This window comes from Nomascus leucogenys, chromosome 3 (genome assembly GCF_006542625.1).
Source record: "Nomascus leucogenys isolate Asia chromosome 3, Asia_NLE_v1, whole genome shotgun sequence".
NCBI lineage: Eukaryota > Metazoa > Chordata > Mammalia > Primates > Hylobatidae > Nomascus > Nomascus leucogenys.
In genome coordinates this window covers 421,288-444,653 of record NC_044383.1, presented here as the reverse complement: position 1 = coordinate 444,653, position 23,366 = coordinate 421,288, and the positions used below count along the sequence as shown (strand labels likewise).

The window sequence follows — 23,366 nt, the reverse complement described above, 5'->3', positions numbered from 1 at the left end:
GTGGGCTTTAAATATTCAGCAAACCGTGCTGTCAACAGATGTGCTGTCACCAGGCTTTGTCGTCCACTTACGGGGCACAGGCAGAGTAGATTGAGTATCATTCTTAAAGGCCCTGGGATTTTCAGAATGGTGAATGAGGACTGGCTTCAACTCAAAGTCCCTGGTTGTGTTAGCCCCTAGCAAGAGAGTCAGCCTGTGCTTGGGGGCTTGGAAGCCAGGCACTGTCTCCTCTCTAGCCATGGAAGTCCTAGCTGGCATCTTATTCCAATAGAAGGCTGTTTCATCTGCGTTGCAAATCTCTTATTTAGGCCAGGCGCAGTGGCTCATGCCTGTAATCCTAGCACTTTGGGAGGCCGAGGCAGGCAGATTAACTGAGGTCAGGAGTTCTAGATGAGCCTGGCCAAGACGGCAAAACCCAGTCTCAACAAAAAATACAAAAAATTAGCTGGGTGTGGTGATGGGCGCCTGTAATCCCAGCTACTCGGAGGCTGAGGCAGTAGAATCACTTGAACCTGGGAGGTGGAGGTTGCAGTGAGCTGAGATCACGCCACTGCACTCCAGCCTGGGCGACAGAGCAAGACTCCTTCTCAAAAAAAGAAAAAAATATCTCTTGTTTAGTGCAGCCTCCCTCATCGCTCTCTTGGCCAGATCTTCTGGAGAACTTGCTGCAGCTTCTCCATCAGCACTTGCTGCTTCACCTGCACTTTTACGTTCTGAAGATGGTTTCTGTCCTTAAACTTCGTGAACCAACTTCTGCTAACTTGGAGCGTCTTTTCTGCTGCACCTCTCTCGGCCGTCATAGGGTTAAGGAGACTTAGGGTCTTGCTCTGGATTAGGGCTTTGGCCTGAGGGAATGTTGTGTCTGGTTTGATCTTCCATCCAGACCATTAAAACTTTCTCCACATCAGCCATGAGTCTGTTTCACACTTTCTTATCATTCATGTGTTTGCTGGAGGAGCACTTTTCATTTTCTTCAATAATTTCTCCTTTGCGTTCACAACGTGGCTGTTTGTCACGAGGCCGAGCTTTTGGCCTATCTCTGCTTTTGACATGCCTTCCTCACTAAGCGTAATGATTTCCAGTTTCATACATAAAGCAAGAGACGTCCAACTGTTCCTTTCATTTGAACACTTGGAGGCCATTGTAGGGTTATTAATTGGCCTAATTTCAATATTTTTGTGGCTCGGGGAATAGGAGGGAGATGGGGAACAGCCGACCTGTGGAGCAACCAGATCACACGGGACATTTACCCACTAAGTTCACCGTCTTATACGAGTGTGGTTCGTGGTGCCCCAAGACAACTACCATGGAAACCCCAAAGATCACTGATCACAGCTCCCCGTAGTAATAATGGTAAAGTTTGAAATATTTAGAGAATTCCCAAAATATGACACAGAGACATAAAATGAACACACGTTGTTGGAAAAATGGCACTGATGGACTTGCACGACCCGGGGTTCCCACAGCCTCCACCCGTGAAAAACGCAGGACCTGCAAAGCCCAGGTGCACCTGTGCACGTGTGAGTGCCTGTGTGTGTGTGGACTGTGCCAGTGTGCATGTGTGCATGTGTGTGTGCATGTGTGTGGGGTGTGTGCCAGTGTGCGTGTGTGCATGTGTGAGTGCCTGTGCATGTGGGGTGTGCCAGTGTGCATGTGTGCATGGAGTGTGCCAGTGTGCATGTGTGCATGGAGTGTGCCAGTGTGCACGTGTGCATCTGCGTGTGGAGTGTGCCAGTGTGTGTGTGCATGTATGTGGTGTGTGCATGTGTGTATGTGTGTGTCTGTGCATGTCCAGTGTGCCAGTGTGTCTGTGTGCATGCCTGTGCATATGTGTGCCTGTGCATGTGAATGTGTGTGCCTGTGTGTGATGTGTGCCAGTGTGTGTGAGAGTGTGCATGTGTGCCAGTGTGCACGTGGTATGTGTGTTCCAGTGTGTGAGAGTGGGGGGGCATGTATGCGTGGAAGTGTCATGCAAGCATATGTGTGTGCACATGTGAGCATGCGTGTGGTGAAAGGAGAGGAGCAGCATGGAGGCAGAGGCAGTGCTGCTCACCTGAGCCCAGGGACACAGTGTTAGTCTCAGAAGGGCTGCCCTGGGTGGCACCTGGGTCCGGGACCTTTTTGCTCAGGCTGTAATGGTGCCTCTGCACCCGGGGAGAGGTGTGCAGCATCAGCCATGGCGGGAACAGAGCCGTGGCGGGACCGCACCCGCAGTCTGCGTCCTCGCCCCGTTTCCCCGTGTCCCAGCGTGCGCTGATTCCGACCATCAGCTCCAAACAGCAGCGGGCGAGTGTGCCCGGAGGGATCACAGAGCCGGCAGCACTCAGGCTGGGCACGGGGCCGAGGGGCCGATGGGCGAGGGGCTGGGCAGGGTCAGCTGCAGGCGCCCCCTCCACTGCGAAGCTCCACCTGCACCACAGGCCTGTTTCTTGTCTCTTTCTTCTTTTCTTTTCTTTCCTTTTAAAAATATTTTCTAAATTTAAACATTTTTGAGAGTGCAGTGGAACACTTAGGAAGATGCCAGACACACCAGCGCCGCCCGGGAACCTGCTATCTTGGCCGGACACCCCAGCACGGCCGGGAAACTGTGGTCACGACCCGCGGGGCGGAAGCGGGAACCTTGGGGCCGGCCCCACCCCCGGCCGTGCCTCCCTGGCCTAGCCCTGGGGCCTCCTTGTCTTTCCTCCCGGTTCGCCAGCCTGGCACACGCATCCCCAGGCTGCACCGGCTTCGAGCTGTGTGTGCCTGTGGTTGTTGTCTCACGTGGTTTCATATCAGATTTCTCTGATTTCTTTCCCTGCACGTGCTTCTTTAAGGCCCGTCCTGTAACCGTCGGTAGCTGGGGCTCCCCATGTCCATGGCTGCACGGGACCCGCTTCTGGCGAGACCACGGGGCTTTATCCCTTTATCCCTCCTGCCGACTGTGGCACGTTGGTCTCCGAGGGCTCAGGTGGTCTGCAGGCTTCTCCCACCCATGAGGGGCTCAGCTCTAACCCCGCTAAGTCTTCACAAGCCCATCCCTGGCAGGGGCCCCGCACATCCCTCTGCGCCCGTCCCTCTGCGCCCGTCCCTCTGCGCCCGTCCCTCTGCGCCCGTCTTTGAGCGTTGCTGGCTGCGCCGTCCTCTCCTCTCCTCTGTGAAGCGTGCGCAGGTCTCTTCCGCTCTCTTCTGGGCCGCCCACCCTTCCTCACTGACGGGAGGGAGCCTGTGTTTGTTCCTCACATCAGCCGGAGCCGCAGAGACTTTCCTTTTCGCTGAGTCAGCTTTGGAACCCAAAGTCCGTGATACTGGGGTGCCTCGTGCTTCTAGGGACGGTTTAAGGCACCCGTCCTCACACCACATCCGCACCGTGTCTCCTCCACGAGGCTCCCCAGTCACCCCCTGTGAGCAGCAGCACGTCTGTCCTGTAACTGTGTGTAGCTGGGGTTCACCGCACAGCTGGGGCCACACCGCCTTCCCGTGGCTGCTGTGGCCACGGAGAAAGCTCAGTGGCCTAAAGCAACTCAGAGGGATCATCCGACAGTCGAGAGGCCTTAAGGTCCGAAATGGGCCCTGCTGGGCGGACGTCCAGGTGTGGGCAGGGCTGCCTCCCTCCCCCGGCACCTTCTGGGGCTGCCTCGGCCACCGTCAGTCCTGAGCTTGGGGCCTCCTCCACCCTGAAAGCCAGCAGCCCCGCGTCCTCTCTCCACTGGGATCTCTATCCTCCCTCTTTAAGAGGATCCCAGTGGCGTCAGTCCAGCCAAACAACCCAGGGCAGTCTCCGCCCTTCACCATCACTCACTTAACCACATGTGCAAGGTCCCTCTTGACGCGTGAGGTGAAACCCTAACTGGTTTCAGGGAAGAGAACTTGGGTGTCTGGGGGTGTTACTCAGCCGACATAGGACCGAGCTCTTGTTCTCCTACGCGATGCTCATCTACCCCCACACTGATGGCCGCTCCTCCCTCACTTGGCCCTGGGTCACGTGGCGGTGCACTCAGGGCTGGTCCCAGACTCTGCACCCTCCCCGGCCAGGCCACCCTCCCCGGCTCTGCACCCTCCCCGGCTCTGCACCCTCCCCAGCTCTGCACCCTCCCCAGCTGTGCACCCTCCCCGGCTCTGCACCCTCCCCAGCTGTGCACCCTCCCCGGCTCTGCACCCTCCCCAGCTGTGCACCCTCCCCAGCTGTGCACCCTCCCCGGCTCTGCACCCTCCCCAGCTCTGCACCCTCCCCGGCCAGGCCACCCTCCCCGGCTCTGCACCCTCCCCAGCTGTGCACCCTCCCCAGCTCTGCACCCTCCCCAGCTGTGCACCCTCCCCGGCTCTGCACCCTCCCCGGCTCTGCACCCTCCCCAGCTGTGCACCCTCCCCGGCCAGGCCACCCTCCCCGGCTCTGCACCCTCCCCGGCTCTGCACCCTCCCCAGCTGTGCACCCTCCCCGGCTCTGCACCCTCCCTGGCCAGGCCACCTTCCCCAGGCTCTGAGCAATGTGCTCTGCCGTGAGTCAGCTCCCGCTTTGCTCCTCTGGACACCTCTGGGTCGGGTTGACAGCTCCCAAGGCGAAGCTGTTAGGATTTCACCGAGATTCAGATCCGCCCTCCCTTTCTAGAAACCTTCCCCCAAAGGCAGCGGTTGGCCTGACCCCCAGAAATCACGTAACCCGGAGATGTCCCAGTGAGTGGCCCTGGCGTGCGAGCCGCTGCCCCGACGCTGGGCACCTGGGCACAGAGGGGTGGGGTGGGCATTCCTCGACGCCCAGAGTCTGCCTGGGGTTTAGACGGGATTCGACGTAACAGAAGATGACGCTTGAGTGACAGACTTGTCAGCACCCAGAGGAGGAGGACAAGCTGGACCCCTACCCTGGCTGGGGCTCGGAGCCATAGGAGAGGGTGTTCCCAGCTGCCAGACGGGCGGGAACAACTCCCCGGACACAGGTGGGCCGAGGCTGTTGCGAGGGGCCCACGTCAGGCGGTGGATGGTGGATGCTGGACCCAGAGGAGCCCCTCCGGCTCCGGCCCCGCCCCCGGCCCCAGCCCCGCGCCTGCACGTCCACGGCGGTGACTGCCCAGCGGCGGCGGCGAGAAAAGCGACGGCCTCCAGCGCCCTCTGCCGGCCGACCTGCACTGCTCACCGGGAAGGAGCCCGGAGCCGGTGGCGCGCCGTGGGTCCGTCCTGCACCGCAACTGTGCGCCGTGGGTCCGTCCTGCACCGCAACTGTGCGCCGTGGGTCCGTCCTGCACCGCAACTGTGCGCCGTGGGTCCGTCCTGCACCGCAACTGTGCGCCGTGGGTCCGTCCTGCACCGCAAGTGTGCGCCGTGGGTCCGTCCTGCACCGCAAGTGTGCGCCGTGGGTCCGTCCTGCACCGCAAGTGTGCGCCGTGGGTCCGTCCTGCACCGGAACTGTGCGCCGTGGGTCCGTCTGCACCACTCCTGTGTGCTGTGGGTCCGTCCTGCACCGCAATTGTGCGCCGTGGGTCCGTCTTGCACCACCTGTGCGCCGTGGGTCCGTCTTGCACCACTCCTGTGTGCTGTGGGTCCGTCCTGCACCGCAATTGTGCGCCGTGGGTCCGTCCTGCACCACAAGTGTGTGCCGTGGGTCCGTCCTGCACCGCAACTGTGCGCCGTGGGTCCGTCCTGCACCACTCCGGTGTGCTGTGGGTCCATCCTGGACACTTCTGCATCCCCTGGGCCCCTCTATCTCACTGTCTTATCGTCTACTTTGCGGGGCATCCACGTAGCCACTGTAGCTCTCTTCATCTCACAGTTGGCACTGCATGGCTTTTTCCATCCAGTTACTTTCAACCTACTTGTGTCTTATATTCAAAGTGATTCTATTCTAGTCACCATGTCCCAGGAGCTTACTATCTATTCTGATAACCTCTGCCTTTGGATCGGAGCTTGTTAAAATTACTTGGAATTTTGATCTGGTTGGATTTAGTCTACATTTTACTCTTTGTTTTCCGTTTTTACCACTTTAAGTGATTGTTTTGCTCTTCGGAATTCTTCCATTTCTCCTTTACTTCCTTCTTTTGGATTATTTTAATATTTTTTTAAAAAATTTCTTTTAATGTTTTTGTTTGTTTGTTTGTTTGAGACGGAGTCTCGTTCTGTCGCCCAGGCTGGAGTGCAGTGGTGCGATCTCAGCTCACTGCAAGCTCCGCCTCCCGGGTTCACGCCATTCTCCTGCCTCAGCCTCCTGAGTAGCTGGGACTACAGGAGCCCGCCACCACAACTGGCTAATTGTTTTTGTACTTTTTAGTAGAGACGGGGTTTCACTGTGTTAGCCAGGATGGTCTCGATCTCCTGACCTCGTGATCCGCCCACCTCAGCCCCCAAAAGTGCTGGGATTACAGGCGTGAGCCACCGTGCCCTGCCTAGTTTTTAACCTAGTTTCTTATGGTTGCTCTAATGGATTAAAATCCACAAACTTTCCACAGCCTACGTAGAGTAAAACTGTTCTCTTCATATAACATATTTACAGAAAACTTGCAACTATATAGGACGGTTTCCTGCCTCCCACCTTTCCTTCTACAGATGCTGGGCAGAGCACCATCCCCAGTGCTCTCCACAAGGCAGTGCTAAAGTCCATTCTTTAAATAGTCATTGAAAGAGGGAGGAAATTAAGAAGGGGGAGACAAATCTTTTATGTTTATCCTCTAGCGTTTCTGGTGTTCCTCCTTCCTTCCAGACAGTCCAAGTCCCCCCAAGCAGCCCAGGGGCTCCCCGCTGTTCTGGTGAAGTCCGCAGCGTGGACCCCCGGCCCAAGGCCCACCGTGCAGGTCTGGTCAGGGTTTCCCACAGGTGTGGTGCCTGCAGGAGGGTCCACCCCCCGTCCACCCTGAAGAATTTCATCTAACATGTCCTGAAATCCAGGTCGATACACGGCAAATGCTGTTAGTTTTATTTTTATCAGAAAGTGTCTTTGTTTCATCTTGATTCCTGAAGGATATCTTCTTGGGATATAGAGTCTGGGAAGCACAGGTTTCCTGGGGAGTCCCCGAGAACTACCAGACGCAGGCCACCCCCTCCCACCCCTGCACCTTGGAGCCCACTGAACGTGTGGGGCAGGGGTCTGTGGCCGACCCAGGTGTTCACAGCAGCCAGGGAGACAGCACCCATGGGGGATGGTCTCTGAGCCGGCCCCTAGGTCACCCATGCTCCATAGGGCTGGCAGCCAGGGGTTGTCTCATGGGTCTGGGTGGGGGCTGGAGGTGGTGAGCAAGTGCACCCAATCCAGGACACGCAGCATCCTGCGTGGGCCCCTGGGCGTCCTCAACACCGTTGCCAGGCCCTGCAGAGAGGAAGGTCAGCCCCTGTCCTGGGCTTGGGCCGCGCCTGTCAGGATGAGATTCTGCCCCTCCAAGGCGGGGTTCCTCGGTCTGACTGGGAGCAGAGACTTCAGCCCTCCGAGCTTCTTCCTCTGAGGCTGAGCGGGGCCTTAAAACTGTTTAAAACGGGACACTGCTAGTCACTGGCCACGCACTACCCGCGGGGAGGGGGCATGACCTGGGGACCCGGTGGGATGCACAGCTCCCTGTGTGACCCCACGCTGCCCCGGGGAGCAGTCCCACCTGCAGCCAGGGGCTCCCTGCAGTTGCAGAGAAGTCCGTAGCCAATGGAGCTCTCCCGGGGCCCACACGTGCCAGGACCTGGCCAGGGCCCTCTCCTGGTGCAGAGGCCCGCAGGAGGCCAGGCGAGGCCGGCACTGGCTGCTCGGTCAGTGGTCGGGGTCGGGGGTCGGGGTTCTTGGTCTCCTCCTGCTCCGCCCGCACCTGCTGCTCTCCCTTGCCCCGCAGAGTGGGGGACAACGCTGTCCCCGGAGGATGCAGGCGGCGTCTGCAAGGGGGTCAACGCCTTCCTCTCCGGCAGGTTTTACCTCGTCAGCGGAGGGGTCCCCTTTATCATCTGTGGGGTCACGGCTGCCACGAACATCAGGAATTACGGGACAGAGGACGAGGACACGGCGTAGTGAGTACCGGGCGCCGAGAGCCGGAGCTGGGAGCAGCGGGTGGGCTCTGCCCGAGGTCCCTCCCAGGCACCTGTGGTGGGGAAGCCCAGGACGAAGCAGCAAGGCCTGGGCCTGGGCCTGGACCTGGGGCTCGCCCAGAGCTGTGCCCCTCCCAGCTCGCACCCCCGAGGAGTGTGCAGCGCCCCCTCCTCTCCCAGGAACTCCGACCTAATATTTGCCTTTGGACAAGGCAGGCCTGGTTTGCCTTCTATGGGAGGGGCCTGGGGACAAATAGCAATTTGGCAGCAGCACGGAGCTCAGCTGAGAAGGGAAACCCCATCGAGTAGGAACGGCCATCCAGCCATTAGTGCCCAGAGCCAGCCTGGAACCCCTGATTCAGGGCCCTCAGTTTCTTCTGCGGCCCCAGGATGGCCCGCCCGCCTGCCCTCTGCCTGGCCCCGCCCACCCAGCCCCTCCTCTGCCTGGCCCCGCCCACCCCACGCTGGCCACGCCCACCCAGCTCCACCCTCTGCCTGGCCCCACCCATCCAGCTCTGCCCTCTGCTCAGCCCTGCCCACCCCACTCCACCTCTTCCCTGCCCCACCCACCCCACACCAGCCCCAACCACCCAGCTCTGTCCTTCCTGCCCCTGCCACCCAGACCCGCCCTGCACCCGGCCCCCTGCCCGGCTCCGCCTCCACCCACACCTGGGACACTTTCCTGGCTCCCCCACCTCCCAAGCTGGTAGGGCCAATAGGGCCCAGTTGCCATCCACACTCTCAGCAACTCTAGAAACGCCCAAGGCCCCCAAGCCACAGCTGTGCAAAGCCACTCGCTAGTCCGGGTGGGTGCAGGGCCCTTTGCTCTGCAGGAGTCCTGAGTCCTGGCCGTGCTGGCCCCGCTGACACTGACGTGCGTCTCCCCACAGCTGCTGGATGGCCTGGGAGCCCAGCCTAGGCGCCTTCTACGGCCCAGCCGCCATCATCGCCCTGGTCACCTGCGTGTACTTCCTGGGCACCTACGTGCAGCTGCGGCGCCACCCAGGGCGCAGGTACGAGCTGCGCACACAGCCCGAGGAGCAGCGGCGGCTGGCGACGCCCGAGGGCAGCCATGGGATCCGGCCGGGCACCCCACCCGCACGCGATGCCCCCGGCGCCTCAGTGCTGCAGAACGAGCACTCATTCCAGGCACAGCTGCGCGCCGCCGCCTTCACGCTGTTCCTGTTCACCGCCACGTGGGCCTTCGGGGCGCTGGCGGTGTCGCAGGGCCACTTCCTGGACATGGTCTTCAGCTGCCTGTACGGCGCCTTCTGTGTGACCCTGGGACTCTTCGTGCTCATCCACCACTGTGCCAAGCGCGAGGACGTGTGGCAGTGCTGGTGGGCATGCTGCCCACCCCGCAAGGACGCCCACCCCGCGCTTGACGCCAACGGGGCTGCGCTGGGCCGCGCCGCCTGCCTGCACTCGCCGGGCCTGGGCCAGCCACGGGGCTTCGCGCACCCACCAGGACCCTGCAAGATGACCAACCTGCAGGCCGCGCAGGGCCACGCCAGTTGCCTGTCACCGGCCACCCCGTGCTGCGCCAAGATGCACTGCGAGCCACTGACGGCGGACGAGGCGCACGTGCACCTGCAGGAGGAGGGCGCCTTCGGGCACGACCCCCACCTGCACGGGTGCCTTCAGGGCAGAACTAAGCCGCCCTACTTTAGCCGGCACCCGGCAGAGGAGCCCGAGTACGCCTACCACATCCCATCCAGCCTGGATGGCAGCCCCCGCAGCTCGCGCACAGACAGCCCCCCCAGCTCTCTGGACGGCCCAGCGGGGGCACATACGCTGGCCTGCTGTGCCCAGGGCGACCCCTTCCCCATGGTCACCCAGCCCGAGGGCAGCGATGGGAGCCCTGCCCTCTACAGCTGCCCCACACAGCCGGGCAGGGAGGCAGCGCTCAGGCCCAGCCACTTGGAGATGCTGCGGAGGACACAGTCCCTGCCCTTTGGTGGCCCCAGCCAGAACGGGCTGCCCAAGGGTAACTTGCTAGAAGGCCTGCCGTTTGGCACTGACGGGACTGGCAACATCCGAACGGGACCCTGGAAAAACGAAACTACTGTGTAGACGGGGCAGAGGACAGGGTGTTCCCGGAGGAGCTTCAGAGCAGAGTGGGGCCATCTGCCACATGAGGTCCCTGGGGGCACCGAAGGGACTCTGCCTTTCAGAAGCAGTTCACACCCCGCCCCCTTCCTTGTGAAAGACCTCAGCGGGGAAACGCCCTGGGCCACGCCCACTCCCTTTATCCCAATTCCACGTGCTGGTCCCCGCACATGGTCATCGGGTTTCTGTCCTGGGGCACCCCAGAGGCAGAGCAGGGGATTCCATCAAAGGACCCACCCAGACCCCAGCATGGCCCTGCCCGAGATGCCCTGCCGCCCACGGAGTCCTGGCTTCCCCTGGTGTGGCCGGGTAGGGCCGAGATCGCAGGAGGGGGCTGCCCTGATCTTTCCCAGTGTTCAATGTGTATGTCTTGCGTTCTACTCCGGGGGTGGTGGCGGCAGGTCTGTCCCCAGCATTCTCGCTCTGGGCAGAACCCTCGAGACCCTCTGCTGTCGTGTGTCTGAGCTGCCCCTGCAGCTTCACAGGGCCCCTGCACACCTCTGCCCACTCAGTGTCCCCTGTCAGCCCCGTCCTTGTCATAGCCCCAGCACTGCAGGGCTGAGAGTACCACGGATGCTGGGGGCTGCTCTGGACTTTGGGGATGGCTGTCAGCCTCAGAGGGCCAATGGGGGGCTTTCACGGGCCCAAGCCTTGGGAAAATGCCCAGACATCCTTTAGTGAAGACTCAACTTCCAAAACCAGCCACCATTGGGACTGGATTCCACTCCAGTATAGGCACTTAGCAACAAGAAGGTTTATTCCAAAAAGAAAAGGAGCTGACAGACGGGAGATTCTCATGGACAAAACCCCTTTCCCTTTCCCTTTTTCTCATCTCCATGAACATCTGGGCACCAAGCCCTGACTCAAAGGACAGATGTGGATGACAACAAGCCTTCTGTGAAAGCAAATGGCCCGTCCTTAGGTGGGAGGGAGTCCAGAGGGCCATGGGTGTGAAACTGTGCACAGCTTTCCCTCCCTCCCTCTTCCTCCTTGTCTGTGACACGTGTGCACCCACACATACACACACACAAACACATGTGCATATCACACACATACACACAAACACATGCATATCACACATACACATGCACACACAAACGTGCATATCACACATACACATGCGCACACACAAACACGTGCATATCACACACATACACATGCACACACACGCACACAACCACATGTGCATATCACACATATACACATGCACACACACACAAACGTGCATATGACACACACACATGTGCACACATACTTAACACTTGCACCTGCCATGCACATGTGCGCACACGCATAGTAGTGTGTTTCCAGCCACCCATGCACTGAGTTTTCATTGGAGATTGTTTCACCCTGCAAACGTCAATGTCAGCAGACTCGTCGGTGTGCTCTGCTATCCGGTCGGCAGGTCTCACCAGGAGCGGAGCCTCCCTAGCGTGCACCTCCGAGAAGAGGGGTGTCGGGGAGTGTTCCTAGCGCCTGCTCGGTGGAAGGGCTCTCCAGAGACTGGCACTCAGTGTCTGAGTATGAGGAGCCTCACTTCCCGGGGTGTCGGTAAACTTGACCGTGACGCAGTAACCCGCAGTGTGCTCCTCCCAGCAAACCCCGTGTGTCCTTACAGGTCGACCAGATGGGCCACCGGAGGACTGCCAGGTGGCTCTGCCTCTGCCTCACCTTCTCACCTGCTTCCATAGCTGATGTGAACCCGAATCCCCACGCTGTGCTGTGTACACACTGTAGGTGCAGAACCGTCCACACAAAAATACAGTCTTGGCATTGTTTGTTCTTTGTGAGGCTGGTTAATAGCATCCCCGTGTGTTTTTCTTGCCCTCGATGGGGGTAGAGGGGCACCTGAGTGTGTGGCCCCCTTCTGTGTCCTGGATCCCGGGGTGAGGCTGCTCTCCCTGGCCCCTCCAGCCCCTCATGAACTTTCTGCCCTCAGTGCCCCTGGCTGAGCGGAGAGGCGTCCCACCGTTCCACCAAAGAAAGTCAACATTGCACATTAAACCTCTGTGTGTTTCTGTACTGACTTAGCCTCGTGAGTCCACTTGGGACCGGTGTTGGGCCATATCCATTTGCACGTAACGTTCTGGAGCATACACATCCACAGCCCAACCACCCCGAGGGGCTCCTGGCTTGGAGTCAGCTTCCACCAGACCATGGAGCCAGAGCCAAACCCTGCATTCCCCATCTGACTTTTGTGCCACTTCCTTCCTTGTGTGTGCCCATATATCTGTGTGTCGGATGTGATGGAGCGTGGGTGCATGCTGGCCTGTGTGAGTGTGCTTGCCTGTGTGCCTGTGTGTTGGATGCGATGGAGCGTGTGTGCATGCCGGCCTGTGCGAGTGGCCTGTGTGTTTGTGAATCCGTGTGCCTGCGTGTCAGATGCGATGGAGCGTGCATGCATGCCGGCCTGTTCGAGTGTGCTTGTGTGCCTGTGTGTTTGTGAGTGGCATGTGGGTTGTGTGGGTGTCGACATGTGAGTGTGTGAGAGTGTGTGCCTGTGTGGTGTGTAGGTCCCTCTGTGGGAGTTGTGTGCACACATGCACGTGTGTTTGAGGGTAAGTGTGCATGTGTGCGCATGCTCTTCAGAGGAATGGCGTGAGGCGGCCCCTCCGCCCTGCCTCTGTGCGGGTGTGTAACCTACCACACAGCAACACTGTGATGACTTTAGTCAGCTTAAAGGACTAGGAAACAGAAGCCGCCTGTGCCTCCAGACCCTGACAGTTCTTCTCTGGGGCGGTCCTAGCTGAGGAGGCCTCCAGTCCTGAGAGACACACAGTGGTGTCTGCTGCGTCTCCCACGAAGGCCCCGGACAGGGCTCAGATCTGGCCGGCCTGCTCTGTCTCTGAATGAGCCACCCCTGCAGGGGCTTTGGGCAGCTGAGTAGCCCCCACCTGTTCTACGGGGAAGGGGCTCGGTTGGGGCCTTCCCGTTCCACCTGCCTGACCGGGACTCAGGAGGGTTGCAGGCTGGATGGGAGCACTGGCCCCCTGGGAGGGCCCTTAGCAGAAGGTCAGCTCAGCAGCCACACGCTAGGCCGCAGGGTTGCCCATCAGTGACAGCAGCTGCAGGAAGCCTGTCTAGGAACCCTGGAAGGAGCTCAGGGCCCTGCACTGATGTGGTGAATGCACCCCATGTGCAGAGACTGGCTGCAGCGGGCACTCCCACACCTACCCAGTGTCCAGATGGCGCCTGACCGGTCCTGCCACTTGCTCCCTGACTCTTGGTGCTTGCATTTCTTGGGGGACACTGTCAGGACCAGCATTGGCCTGAGCTGGAACAGTGGGTGTGTCCACTGTGCGGGGACCATGGACCCTGCTCCTCCATGTCTCACGTGGACCCTGCTCCTCCGTGTCTCACGTGGACCCTGCTCCTCCGTGTCTCACGTGGACCCTGCTCCTCTGTGTCTCACCTCATCACACTTCCTCTCCACTGCACTGTCAGGGTTTGTACCTGGGCCCAGAGGCTTCCGCAGAGCCTTTACTGCACAGGCAACTTCAGGTGGAAATTCTGCCTGTCATATTCAAGGCCAAGGACTGTTCTGTACCCTTTGAGGTGGGTGGGGTGGGGGTACCTCGGGCAGATGGAGGCCGGCCCTGTGTCTGCAGGGGCAGCGTGTGTCCAGGGAGGCAGGGGACGGGGTAGGGGGAGGGAGAGGGTGAGCACCCCGTGAGGACAAAGTGCTGTGAGGCCAGGTCAACAGTGGGGTGGAGGCGGGGCCTGGTGGGCATCTGGGGAGGCTACTGGGGACAGGGACAGAGAAGCCAATTTGGAGGGTCCCTGGGGCCAAGTCTGAGCAGGCATCTGAGTGCTGTGGTTGTTCAGGGGAGGTGGAGCAGGAGGGGCATAGGAGGGCCTGGCACACCTGAGAGGCCTGTCCCTCGGGCCACAGGTAGAAGACCAGCGTCTCCCAGTGAGACAGGTTAGCGGCAAGTGGGCTCAGCGGCAAGACAAGTCCTTCATGCCCGCCGTGTTGGCTCCTCTGGGCCTGGAGGGAGGGCTGCTGGGTGAGCTGGGGCCCACAGGGCAGCTCCCACCACCCAACACTGGCTGTCCAGGCCTCCTGGGGGCTGCAGGGCCAGTGCCTGAGCACAGATGTGGCTCTCAGCACAGACGTGGCTGCAAGGACCCAGGACCCCGGACCCCAGGCTGCACCCCACCCCCCGGCCGCAGCTCTGCAGGCGGCCGACTTCCAGAGGACAAGCAGCACCGCTGAGACCCAAGTGGGCATGGACTTGGACCCCACACCTCTGTCCTGTGTCCCAGGAAATGACTGGGGCTGCCAGGGCCTGCCTTTCCTTCCCACTCCCATCCCAGGACGTGGGTACTGGGAAAACCACTGTTAAGAGGACACTCTTAAACTCACTCGAATTACTTCTTTTCTACATAAATATCAACAACTTCCCCTGTAATCGCAGCAGACTCCTTGCTCCATACTCACAACTCCAACCACACCCAACACAGCCCTTCAGGGAGGCCTGCAGGTCAGAACCAGCAGCAGAGGCACCAGGAGCTCAAGTCCCTCCCTGCCAGCCACCCCCCAGCCTCTCCCAGACAGGGTCACTGAACAAGCCACAAAGTGGTGCAGGGCTGACATCGGCCAGGGACACAGCGGGTGAGTACCCATGTCTGCGCCCTGGTCCAGAGATTACTCCAAGTCCAGGTCCTAGGGGGGGAATACCCCTGGTGTGAGATTGGCTGGTTTAGTACTCATGTCTCTGTCATGGTTCAGGGAGTACCCTTGGTCTAGGTCCTCGTGGAGTGAGTACCCTGGTGAGGGATAGCCTGGGTTAGTACCTATGTGTCTGCCGTGGTTCGGAGAGTACTCGTGGCCCACGTCTTCGTGGAGTGAGGAACTCTGGCACGTAGTGCCTCCCTGTTAGGGTTAATACTCGTGTTGGAGTCATAGTGAGGCTGTGTTGCTGGGTAAAATACTCGAGGTGACAGTAGCAGTCTGTGCTGTGGTAGGATGAGGACACATTTTCTGGGCTACTTTCTTGGTGCCACTGGTGTGGGCTGAAATTTCACCCTCCGTGTGCCCAGGTGGCGGCGGCGGTGGTGCATTTGGATGCGCTGGAGCTGCGCCTGTGTGTTCCTCTGTGTGTTTGGGAGGCTGAGTTCTCGTGGTCTGAGTCATCTGAATTGAGTACTAGGTCTTGTGTCACGTGGGCTGTGTATCTGTGGTCTGTGTCTCCTGGTAAACACTGTTTAAAATGAGTTCCGGGGTCCGTGCCTCCAAGGGAGTGCAGGACGCTGGCATGGGCTGAGCGGCCAGGGTAAAGACTCTTGTCTCCACTGCAGCACCTGTGGCTTCGGTGCCTCGGTGGGGTGGGGCCGACGGCCTGCAGGTGAGCAGTGTTAAAGGAAACAAGATTCAATGGTGCTTGTTAAAACACAGCAGACTTCATTCGGGGCCACTGGGTCTCTGGGTGTGAGACACCCTGGGCTGGTACCATTGGGGAGCTGGTCTCCGGTTCCCTGTGGGGGGGTCTGGTCTCTGGGTCTTTGTTGGAGGGGGGCAAGTCTCCAGGTTCCTATTGGGGGAGCGTCTGGTCTCTGCGTCCCTGTGGGGGGGGGGGGGTCTGGTCTCTGGGTCCCTGTGGGGGGGTCTGGTCTCCGGGTCCCTGTGGGGGGGGTCTGGTCTCGGGTCCCGTGGGGGGGGATCTGGTCTCTGGGTCCCTGTGGGGGCGTCTGGTCTCTGGGTCCTGTGGGGGGGTCTGGTCTCTGGGTCTTTGTTGGAGGGGGGCAAGTCTCCAGGTTCCTATTGGGGGAGCGTCTGGTCTCTGCGTCCCTGTGGGGGGGGTCTGGTCTCTGGGTCCCTGTGGGGGTCTGGTCTCTGCATCCCTGTGGGGGGGCGTCTGGTCTCTGGGTCCCTGTGGGGGGGTCTGGTCTGTGGGTCCCTGTGGGGGGGTCTGGTCTCTGGGTCCCTGTGGGGGGGGTCTGGTCTCGGGTCCCTGTGGGGGGGGTCTGGTCTCTGGGTCCCTGTGGGGGGGTCTGGTCTCTGGGTCCCTGTGGGGGGGTCTGGTCTCCGGGTCCCTGTGGGGGGAGGGTCTGGTCTCTGGGTCCCTGTGGGGGGTCTGGTCTCTGGATCCCTGTGTGGGGGCGGCTGGTCCCCAGGGCTCTGTGGGGGCAGCAGGATAGTCAGTCGGTGCTGGGATTCTCGTGGGATTCTCACCCAGACTTGCTCTTTGGACCAGGGTGGGCTCATTGGTCAACTGGGGAGGAAGGAAGAGGTGGCAACGAAACTCAGCAGGCAGCTGGGAAGCCAGAGCGGGGCCTCAGCTCCAGATGGTGCCTTCCGAGGATGCAAGGAAGAGCCACCCAGGTTGGGACAGCCCCGCGGGCAGCTGCCCCTGCATCTCGAGCTGCTCTGGGCCTTCTGCGGGGCCCACCTGCCTCCTCCTCAAGCTGCCTCAGCTCCGCAGTTCTCCCTGCAGGGCACTCTGGGGAGTAAGGGCTGTTGGTGCCTGGGCTGCAGGGAATTTCTCCTCCTTCTTCAAGGGTGACCCTGGGGACAGGTCCCGGCGCCTGGGAAGGGAACTTGCACAGCTAATTGCCCGCTGGACCCTGAGGCTGGACTCGCAGTCTGGACACCGACCTCGGGAGCCCCGGGTGGGTTCCCCCTGCCCTGCCCCTGCCCCTGCCCCCTGTGCTGCCCCTTCACTGCCCCTTCACTGCCCCTTCCCTGCCCTGCCCGCCCCGCCCCGTCCCTGCCCGCCCCGCCCCGCCCCACCCCTGCCCTGCCCTTTCCGTGCCCCACCCCTGCCCTGCCCCTGCCCCTTCACTGCCCCTGCCCCTTCCCCTGCCCCTTCCCCTGCCCCTGCCCTGCCCCTTCACTGCCCCTTCCCCTGCCCCTGCCCCTACCCCTGCCCTGCCCCTTCACTGCCCCTGCCCCTGCCCTTCCCCTGCCCTGCCACCCTGGCCTGCACCCACTTCTCCATCTGAGCTGGTCTCCAGAGTGAGATGCGGCTCCAGCACGTCCCTGACACCTCTGACCCTCCAGGGCTGTGAGCCCATGCCCACTCACACTCCTTCACAGGACCCCCGGCCCACAGGCAAACCGGGGCCAGAGAGGGCCAAGCTGGCTGCAGGGGCATGGCAGGCAGGTGGACATGGCACTGCATGACACTAGCAATGGCCTCATGGTGTAGCCACGGGTCCCAGCCTGTGGGGCAGCACATTAACCACTCTAGCTTACTGTGCGTCACTTACACCTCCTTAAGGCTTAAAATCGATTTCACACACACCCAGCAAGAAGCAGGGTGACGTTGGGGAGGGGTCAGGTGCCTGGGCCTGGCTGAGTAGCGTCAGCCTTCAGAGCAGAGGGCAGGGCCGGAGGAGAGGGCCCAGCTGCATCGTGTCAGCCTCCTGGATGTACTGGGAGCAGCCTCAGGCTCTGCTGGATTTCACGGGCAGGACGGTCATCCACGGGAAGCAGAAACAAGAACCTTGTGACTCCCTTGTGTGTCCGAGGCCTCAGGCCTGCTCTGGAGGTGCTGATCCAGGGGCCTTGGGAACCACGGTGGGCTCCACGCCACTCACACGCCGGGTCTCTAAGCCGCCGTCCCTCTCCTTCTGCATGCCTCCCGCCTTAGTGCCGTGCAGGGGCAGTGACCCTCCCCTGCAAGGCTGGGCCTCCCCAGGTCACAGGGGAGGAGGGCAGGCAGGCCCCACACAACAACTTCTGGGGCCAGATCCGTGACACTGCCCTCTGACATCAGCGGCATTTGTGCCTTCCCCGGGGGCATCTGGGAGCCGGCGGAGGCCAGGCCACACCTGGGAACGCCTCAAGGGAAACCGCGTGTCTCAGCCTCAGCCTGGGGCCCTCCTGGAAGGAGGGGTGAAATATCACAGCGTCCACAGCTGGAGCTCTTGGAGAGTACCCAGGACCCCAGCCTCCCGCCCCGTCAGGCCACAGCATCGGGGAAGGACGGCAGCCCCTGTGGGAGGTGTGGCAGGGGTGAGGCAAGCAGCCTCCACGGTGAGTACGAAAGCAAGGCTGCCAGGGAAGGGCCCGTGGCCAAGAGCACCCAGTGAGGCCCAGGCTCCAGGGGGAATCATGTCGGGAGATGGCACCTCTAGTCAGCGGGCAACAAGGACACGCACAGTCCTGTACCGTCCCCTTCCCAGGCCCAGGAGCCACCCGCAGGGGCCGAGCCCTGGGAGCATCCCAGCCGGGCGCTAAGGGAATGTACAGGGGGACCGGTGACCCGGGCTGGGTCTGGGCTGGGGCCTCCCGGGTTCTCTCACGTGTGTTTCGGCCCCCTCTGCAGTGTTCAGATGAGGACGGGGCTCGAATCCCCACACGGGGTAGGGGTGGAGCTGGGACCTGTGAGCATCAGGCCCCACGAAGGGCCCCCTCCAGCTGCTCATAAGCACGTCAGGGCATCAGTGGGCTCCGGGACCCTGACCCTGCTCTGCAGATGGCGTCTGGGCATCAGCCAGGAGGAGGCCTCCTGCTCTGAGCTGGTTTTTGGAGAAGCCATTGAGGCACAGAGGAAACGTGGAACTGGAAGACGTCCTAGAGGCCGGAACACCCTCACCGGTGCTGGGATCCGGGGACCCGACGCCCCCGGGGCCTCAGCCTCACTGAGTGGCCACCGTCGCCCCAAGGGCCCACAGCACTACACAGCATCCCGGAGCCCCGTGGCCTTGTTCTGCCCTGGACCGCGCACTCCGCTCCCGGAAAGTCCTGCCTCCACAGACACCCCGTGCAGGCCGGGACCTGCACCCGAGGAGGCACACTCAGAGCAGCCCCTGGTTTCTGCTGCTGCCCTGGGGGTGGGGCCAGAGCGTCCGGGTGCTGAGCACGGCCCCTTCCCTGTGATCGGTGTGCCAGCCAACAGACAGAAGAGAAAACATGAGCGCATTAAGTACGTACCTGCTTCTCAGGTCTTTTCATCTTTTTGTGAGAAATGTATCCTATGTAATTAAATGAAAAGGAGTGTTCCATTATTTTCCAAGAAATGACCATTCATCCAGGAAGGGTGATGGGCTTTTTGAATTTTATTTACAGAAAACTACAGTATAAGATCAGTTTTGCTGTTTACGCGTTTGCAAACGGCATGGCCGATGAACTAGACACATCTCGTTTCGATTCAGTTTGAGTTTATTCTGGAATTTTGTTTTAAAGATAGACAGTTGTTTATAATGGCTTAGTCTAAGGGCCAGGAAGGTCTCGCCTGGCCCTGCCCTCAGACACGCCCCCACCTTCACGTCACCCTTCGCCTCACAGCCTGACAGCCACCTCCCCCGTCACCTGGCCCTTTATGAAATCTTCTTCCATGAATAGAACAAGAGGAACAACAAGCCGTTTTCTTCTCTGCACTCACTCGACACAGGACGCTTCTGTGGCCGGACGTGTCTGTCTCCAGGGACGTAAGCTGGGTGTCCTATAATTCCGTTCAGCCTCTACACCATCTGCCCGGCGATGGTGTCCGGCCCCACAAGGGGAAGCTGTCCCACAAGCCACTCGGACCCCAGGTCCCGATCACAGGTCCGGCCCACCCAGATGCTCCTTTCTGACTGACTGGCTGCAAAGTGGGGTTCCCATGATCCCCTCCTTGGGTTCGATTAATTTGCTAGGACGGCTCGCAGAACTCAGGGAAGTGCTTATGTACATTTACCTGTTTATTCTAAAGGATATTATAAAAGATACAGATGAGAAAGCAGCTTTTATCTGAGGAATGTGGGTCCCTTTAAGTTATCAGCCCAGAGAGGCCCTGGAATAAGAGCAGCCGCCCTCCCTGCCTTAGAGACCAACCGACACCAACTAGCAATGAATGAACCTGACATGCCGCACGCCAGGCCGTCACTCAGACCCCAGAGTTCAACAGCACACAGCTAATCACCAGTCAACGGCCGCCCTGTAAACAGTGGGGACTCCTGACAAACAGCTGTGTGGGTCACTCCTCGTCCTTTTTTTTTTTTTCTGTCTGTAGGTTTATTGTCTTGATCTGAAAAATCCTCATAGGGAATTGTTCGGTTGAGCTCTCAGCAGCTCCTGAGCTCTGAGGAAGCTTTGCCTTCTTTGAGCTACCGATCTTTCTTCTGAGCAAAGGACACTCTGGGACGGTTCTGCCTCTTCTTTCGAACTTCTTTCTTGGGCTTCTTCTCATAGCCTGGACTCTTTTGTAAAGCAGCACGAGCTTTCTTACCTCTCTCCCCCACTGTGAGCGGCAAGCCACCCAGGTGCCGAGGCAAGAGACGGAGGGCACGAGCTGTTCCAGCGTAATAAAATATATAAAACAAGAGTTATGCTAGATCTAGATCATAGATATGATTATATATGAATAGCATTAATCATTAGTTGGTAGTAATTACTCTTTATCCCAATATTATAATAATCCCTGCTCTATAATCATAACCTAGGAAAAACCAGGCCATACAGAGATAGGAGCTGAGGGGACATAGTGAGAAGTGACCAGAAGACAAGCGTGTGAGCCTCTGTCATGCCCGGACAGGGCCACCAGAGGGCTCCTTGGTCCAGCGGTAACGCCAGCGTCTGGGAAGACGCCCATTGCCAAGCGGACTGTGGTTTAGCGGTAGCGTCAGTGCAGCGGTCACACTCCTCGTCCGCGCTCATGTTCCACTATGTACACCTGGCTCCGCCCTCTAGAGAGCAGTAGCAAATTAGTGAAAGTATTAAAGTCTTTGATATTTCTGAAAAGAACATAGAAGAAATAATGACATAAGCTGTCCTCTCTCTCCGCCTCGGCTACCTAACAGGGAAGGGCCCCCTGTCCGGCGCACATGTGACTCACGTGACCTTACCTATCATTGGAGATGACTCACACTCTTTACCCTGCCCCTTTCGCTTTGTATCCAATAAATAACAGCACAGCCAGGCATTTGGGGCCACTACCGGTCTCTGCATCTTGGTGGTAGCGGTCCCCCAGGCCCAGCTGTCTTTTCTTTTATGTCTTTGTCTTGTGTCTTTATTTCTACAATCTCTCGTCTCCACACACGGGGAGAAAAACCCACCGACCCTGTGGGGCTGGTCCCTACACCCCACCATGTCTGGAGTTACGCTGTTCTTTTATGTTTTGAGAGAACTGTTTCTTGTAAGCATCTTCATCTTCTTGCATTAAGCAGCACATGTAACCTGCAACATTCTGGCCCATGATGCACTTCCATGTACTTCTGCATTAAATTCCTTGTTTTCAGAATCGTAACCAGGGAATTGTTTGGTGCTGTGAGGGATAGACCAGCCTCCATCCACAGCTCCATTCAGGGCACCAAAAACTTTACTGCCAGTGGTAGTTCTGGCAAGGCCTGCATCCATATAGCAGGTAAAGGCACCTGGCCGACCATCAGTGCTTTCCACATTGTATTCATCACCAGTCACCTCCACTTCGCCTTCTTAGATCTTGTCCAGGCCAGACCTATTGAGAAGCCTGCAGGCCAGCAGCAGCCAGGACAATACGCTGCAGTATAATTTATCAGGTCAACCTTCACGCTGTATTGTGGCAGTTCATGTGCATACGCTGTGCAGACTATCATAACCCCTCTATTTGGGCATAAGCGATGTGACAAATCTCTGAAATCTCTGTTACATGAACTATCATCCTGTATTTGGGTGTGTTGTATTTATCTTTATCCTGAATCACTAAGCGTTTCCGAGCATAGTAATCAGTTTTACCCTCTCATCGTCTTCTAAATTTCACTTGGTATCTCTTAAAGTAGGCCTTATTCTTCACAACTTTAACAAACCCATCCTGCAGAACAGAGACCTGCATCTGCAGCTCTACAGAGACCAGCCCCTTGTCCCCTTTTTCACTTTTAAAAACCTGCTTGTAAGAACCAATGTAAGAAGTCCAGTAACTCAACTGGCCAGAGTGTTACGTGTCCTCCAAACAGCCAAATCCCAAATCCCAGCACTTTGGGAGGCCGAGGTTGGTGGATCACCTGAGGTCAGGAGTTTGAGACCAGCCTGGCCAACATGGTGAAACCCGTATCTACTAAAAATACAAAACTTAGCCTGGCATGGTGGCAAGTAACTGTAATCCCAGCTACTCTGGAGGCTGAGGCGGGAGAATTGCTTGAACCCAGGAGGTTGAGGTTGCAGTGAGCTGAGATCATGACACTGCACTCCAGCCTAGGTGACAGAGTGAGAATCCTTCTCAAAAAAGATTCTTAAAAAAAGAATTTCACAATGCAATCACAAGTATTAACTGCAGAATCAACCAAACTGAGGTAAGAATCTCAGAACTTGAAGACTGGTTCTCTGAAATAAGACAGACAAAAATAAAGAAAAAAAGAATGAAAAAACCTTCAAGAAGTATGGAATTATGTAAAGAGGCCAAATCCATGAAACCTATGAATCACTGGCCTCCTGAAAGGGAAGGGGAGGAAGCAAACAACTTGGAAAACATATTTCAGGGCCTTGTTCCTGAAAACTTCCCCCACCTTGCTAGAGAGGCCAACAGTCCAACTCAGGCACTATGGAGAACCCCTGCAAGATTCTACACAAAAAGATCATCCCCAAAACGTCTGACGTAATTGTCAGATTTTCCAAGGTCAATATGAAAGAAAGAATGTTAAAGGCAGCTAGAGAGAAAGGGCAGATCATCTACAAAGGGAACCCCACCAGCCTAACAGCAGACCTCTCAGCCAAAACCCTACAAGCAAGAAGAGATTGGGGACCTATATTCAACATTCCTAAAGAAAAACTCTTCAACCAAGAATTCGATATTCAGCCAAACTAAGCTTCCTAAGTAAAGGAGAAATAAGATCCTTTTCAGGTAAGGAAATGTTGAGGGAATTCATTACCACCAGGCCTGCCTAAAAGAGATCTTCAAAGGAGCACCAAATACAGAAACGAAAGACCAGCTAATACAAACATGCACTTAAATACACAGACTAGTGACACTACGAAGCAACCACACAAACATGCCAGCATAATAAGCAGCTAACAGCACAGGGACAGGATCAAATCCGCACAGATCAACACTGACCATGAATAGAAATGAGCTAAATGCCCCACTTAAAAGGCACAGAGTGGCAAGCTGGATACAAAAGCAAGACTCAGTACTACACTGCCTTCAAGAGACCCATCTCACACGTAATGATACTCATAGGCTCAAAATAAAGGGACGGAGGAAAATCTACCAAGCAAATGGAAAGCAAAAAAGCAGGGGTAGGAATCCTAACTTCAGACAAAACATTTCAAACCAACACAGATCAAAAAAGACAAAAAAAAGGCAATATATGGTAGAAAGCTCAATTTAACAAGAAGACCTAACTCCTAAATATATATGCACCCAACACAGGAGCTCCCAGATTCATAAAAC

General features: G+C 58.2%; 1 protein-coding gene and 1 pseudogene across 1 annotated transcript in view; one reads left to right on the top strand and one right to left on the bottom strand.

Moving 5' to 3' along the window:
- ADGRA1 (adhesion G protein-coupled receptor A1) overlaps window positions 1–12,100 on the top strand; it is a 44,503-nt gene extending 32,403 nt beyond the window's left edge. The window contains exons 6-7 of the mRNA XM_030804956.1: window positions 7,849–7,947; window positions 8,856–12,100. Coding sequence (XP_030660816.1) covers window positions 7,849–7,947; window positions 8,856–10,038 — 1,282 coding nt within the window. The 3' untranslated portion in view covers window positions 10,039–12,100. The remainder of the gene's footprint in view (window positions 1–7,848; window positions 7,948–8,855) is intronic.
- A 7,941-nt stretch (window positions 12,101–20,041) lies between these two features.
- Window positions 20,042–21,812, bottom strand: LOC115832167 (annotated as a pseudogene).
- Window positions 21,813–23,366: the final 1,554 nt, after the last annotated feature.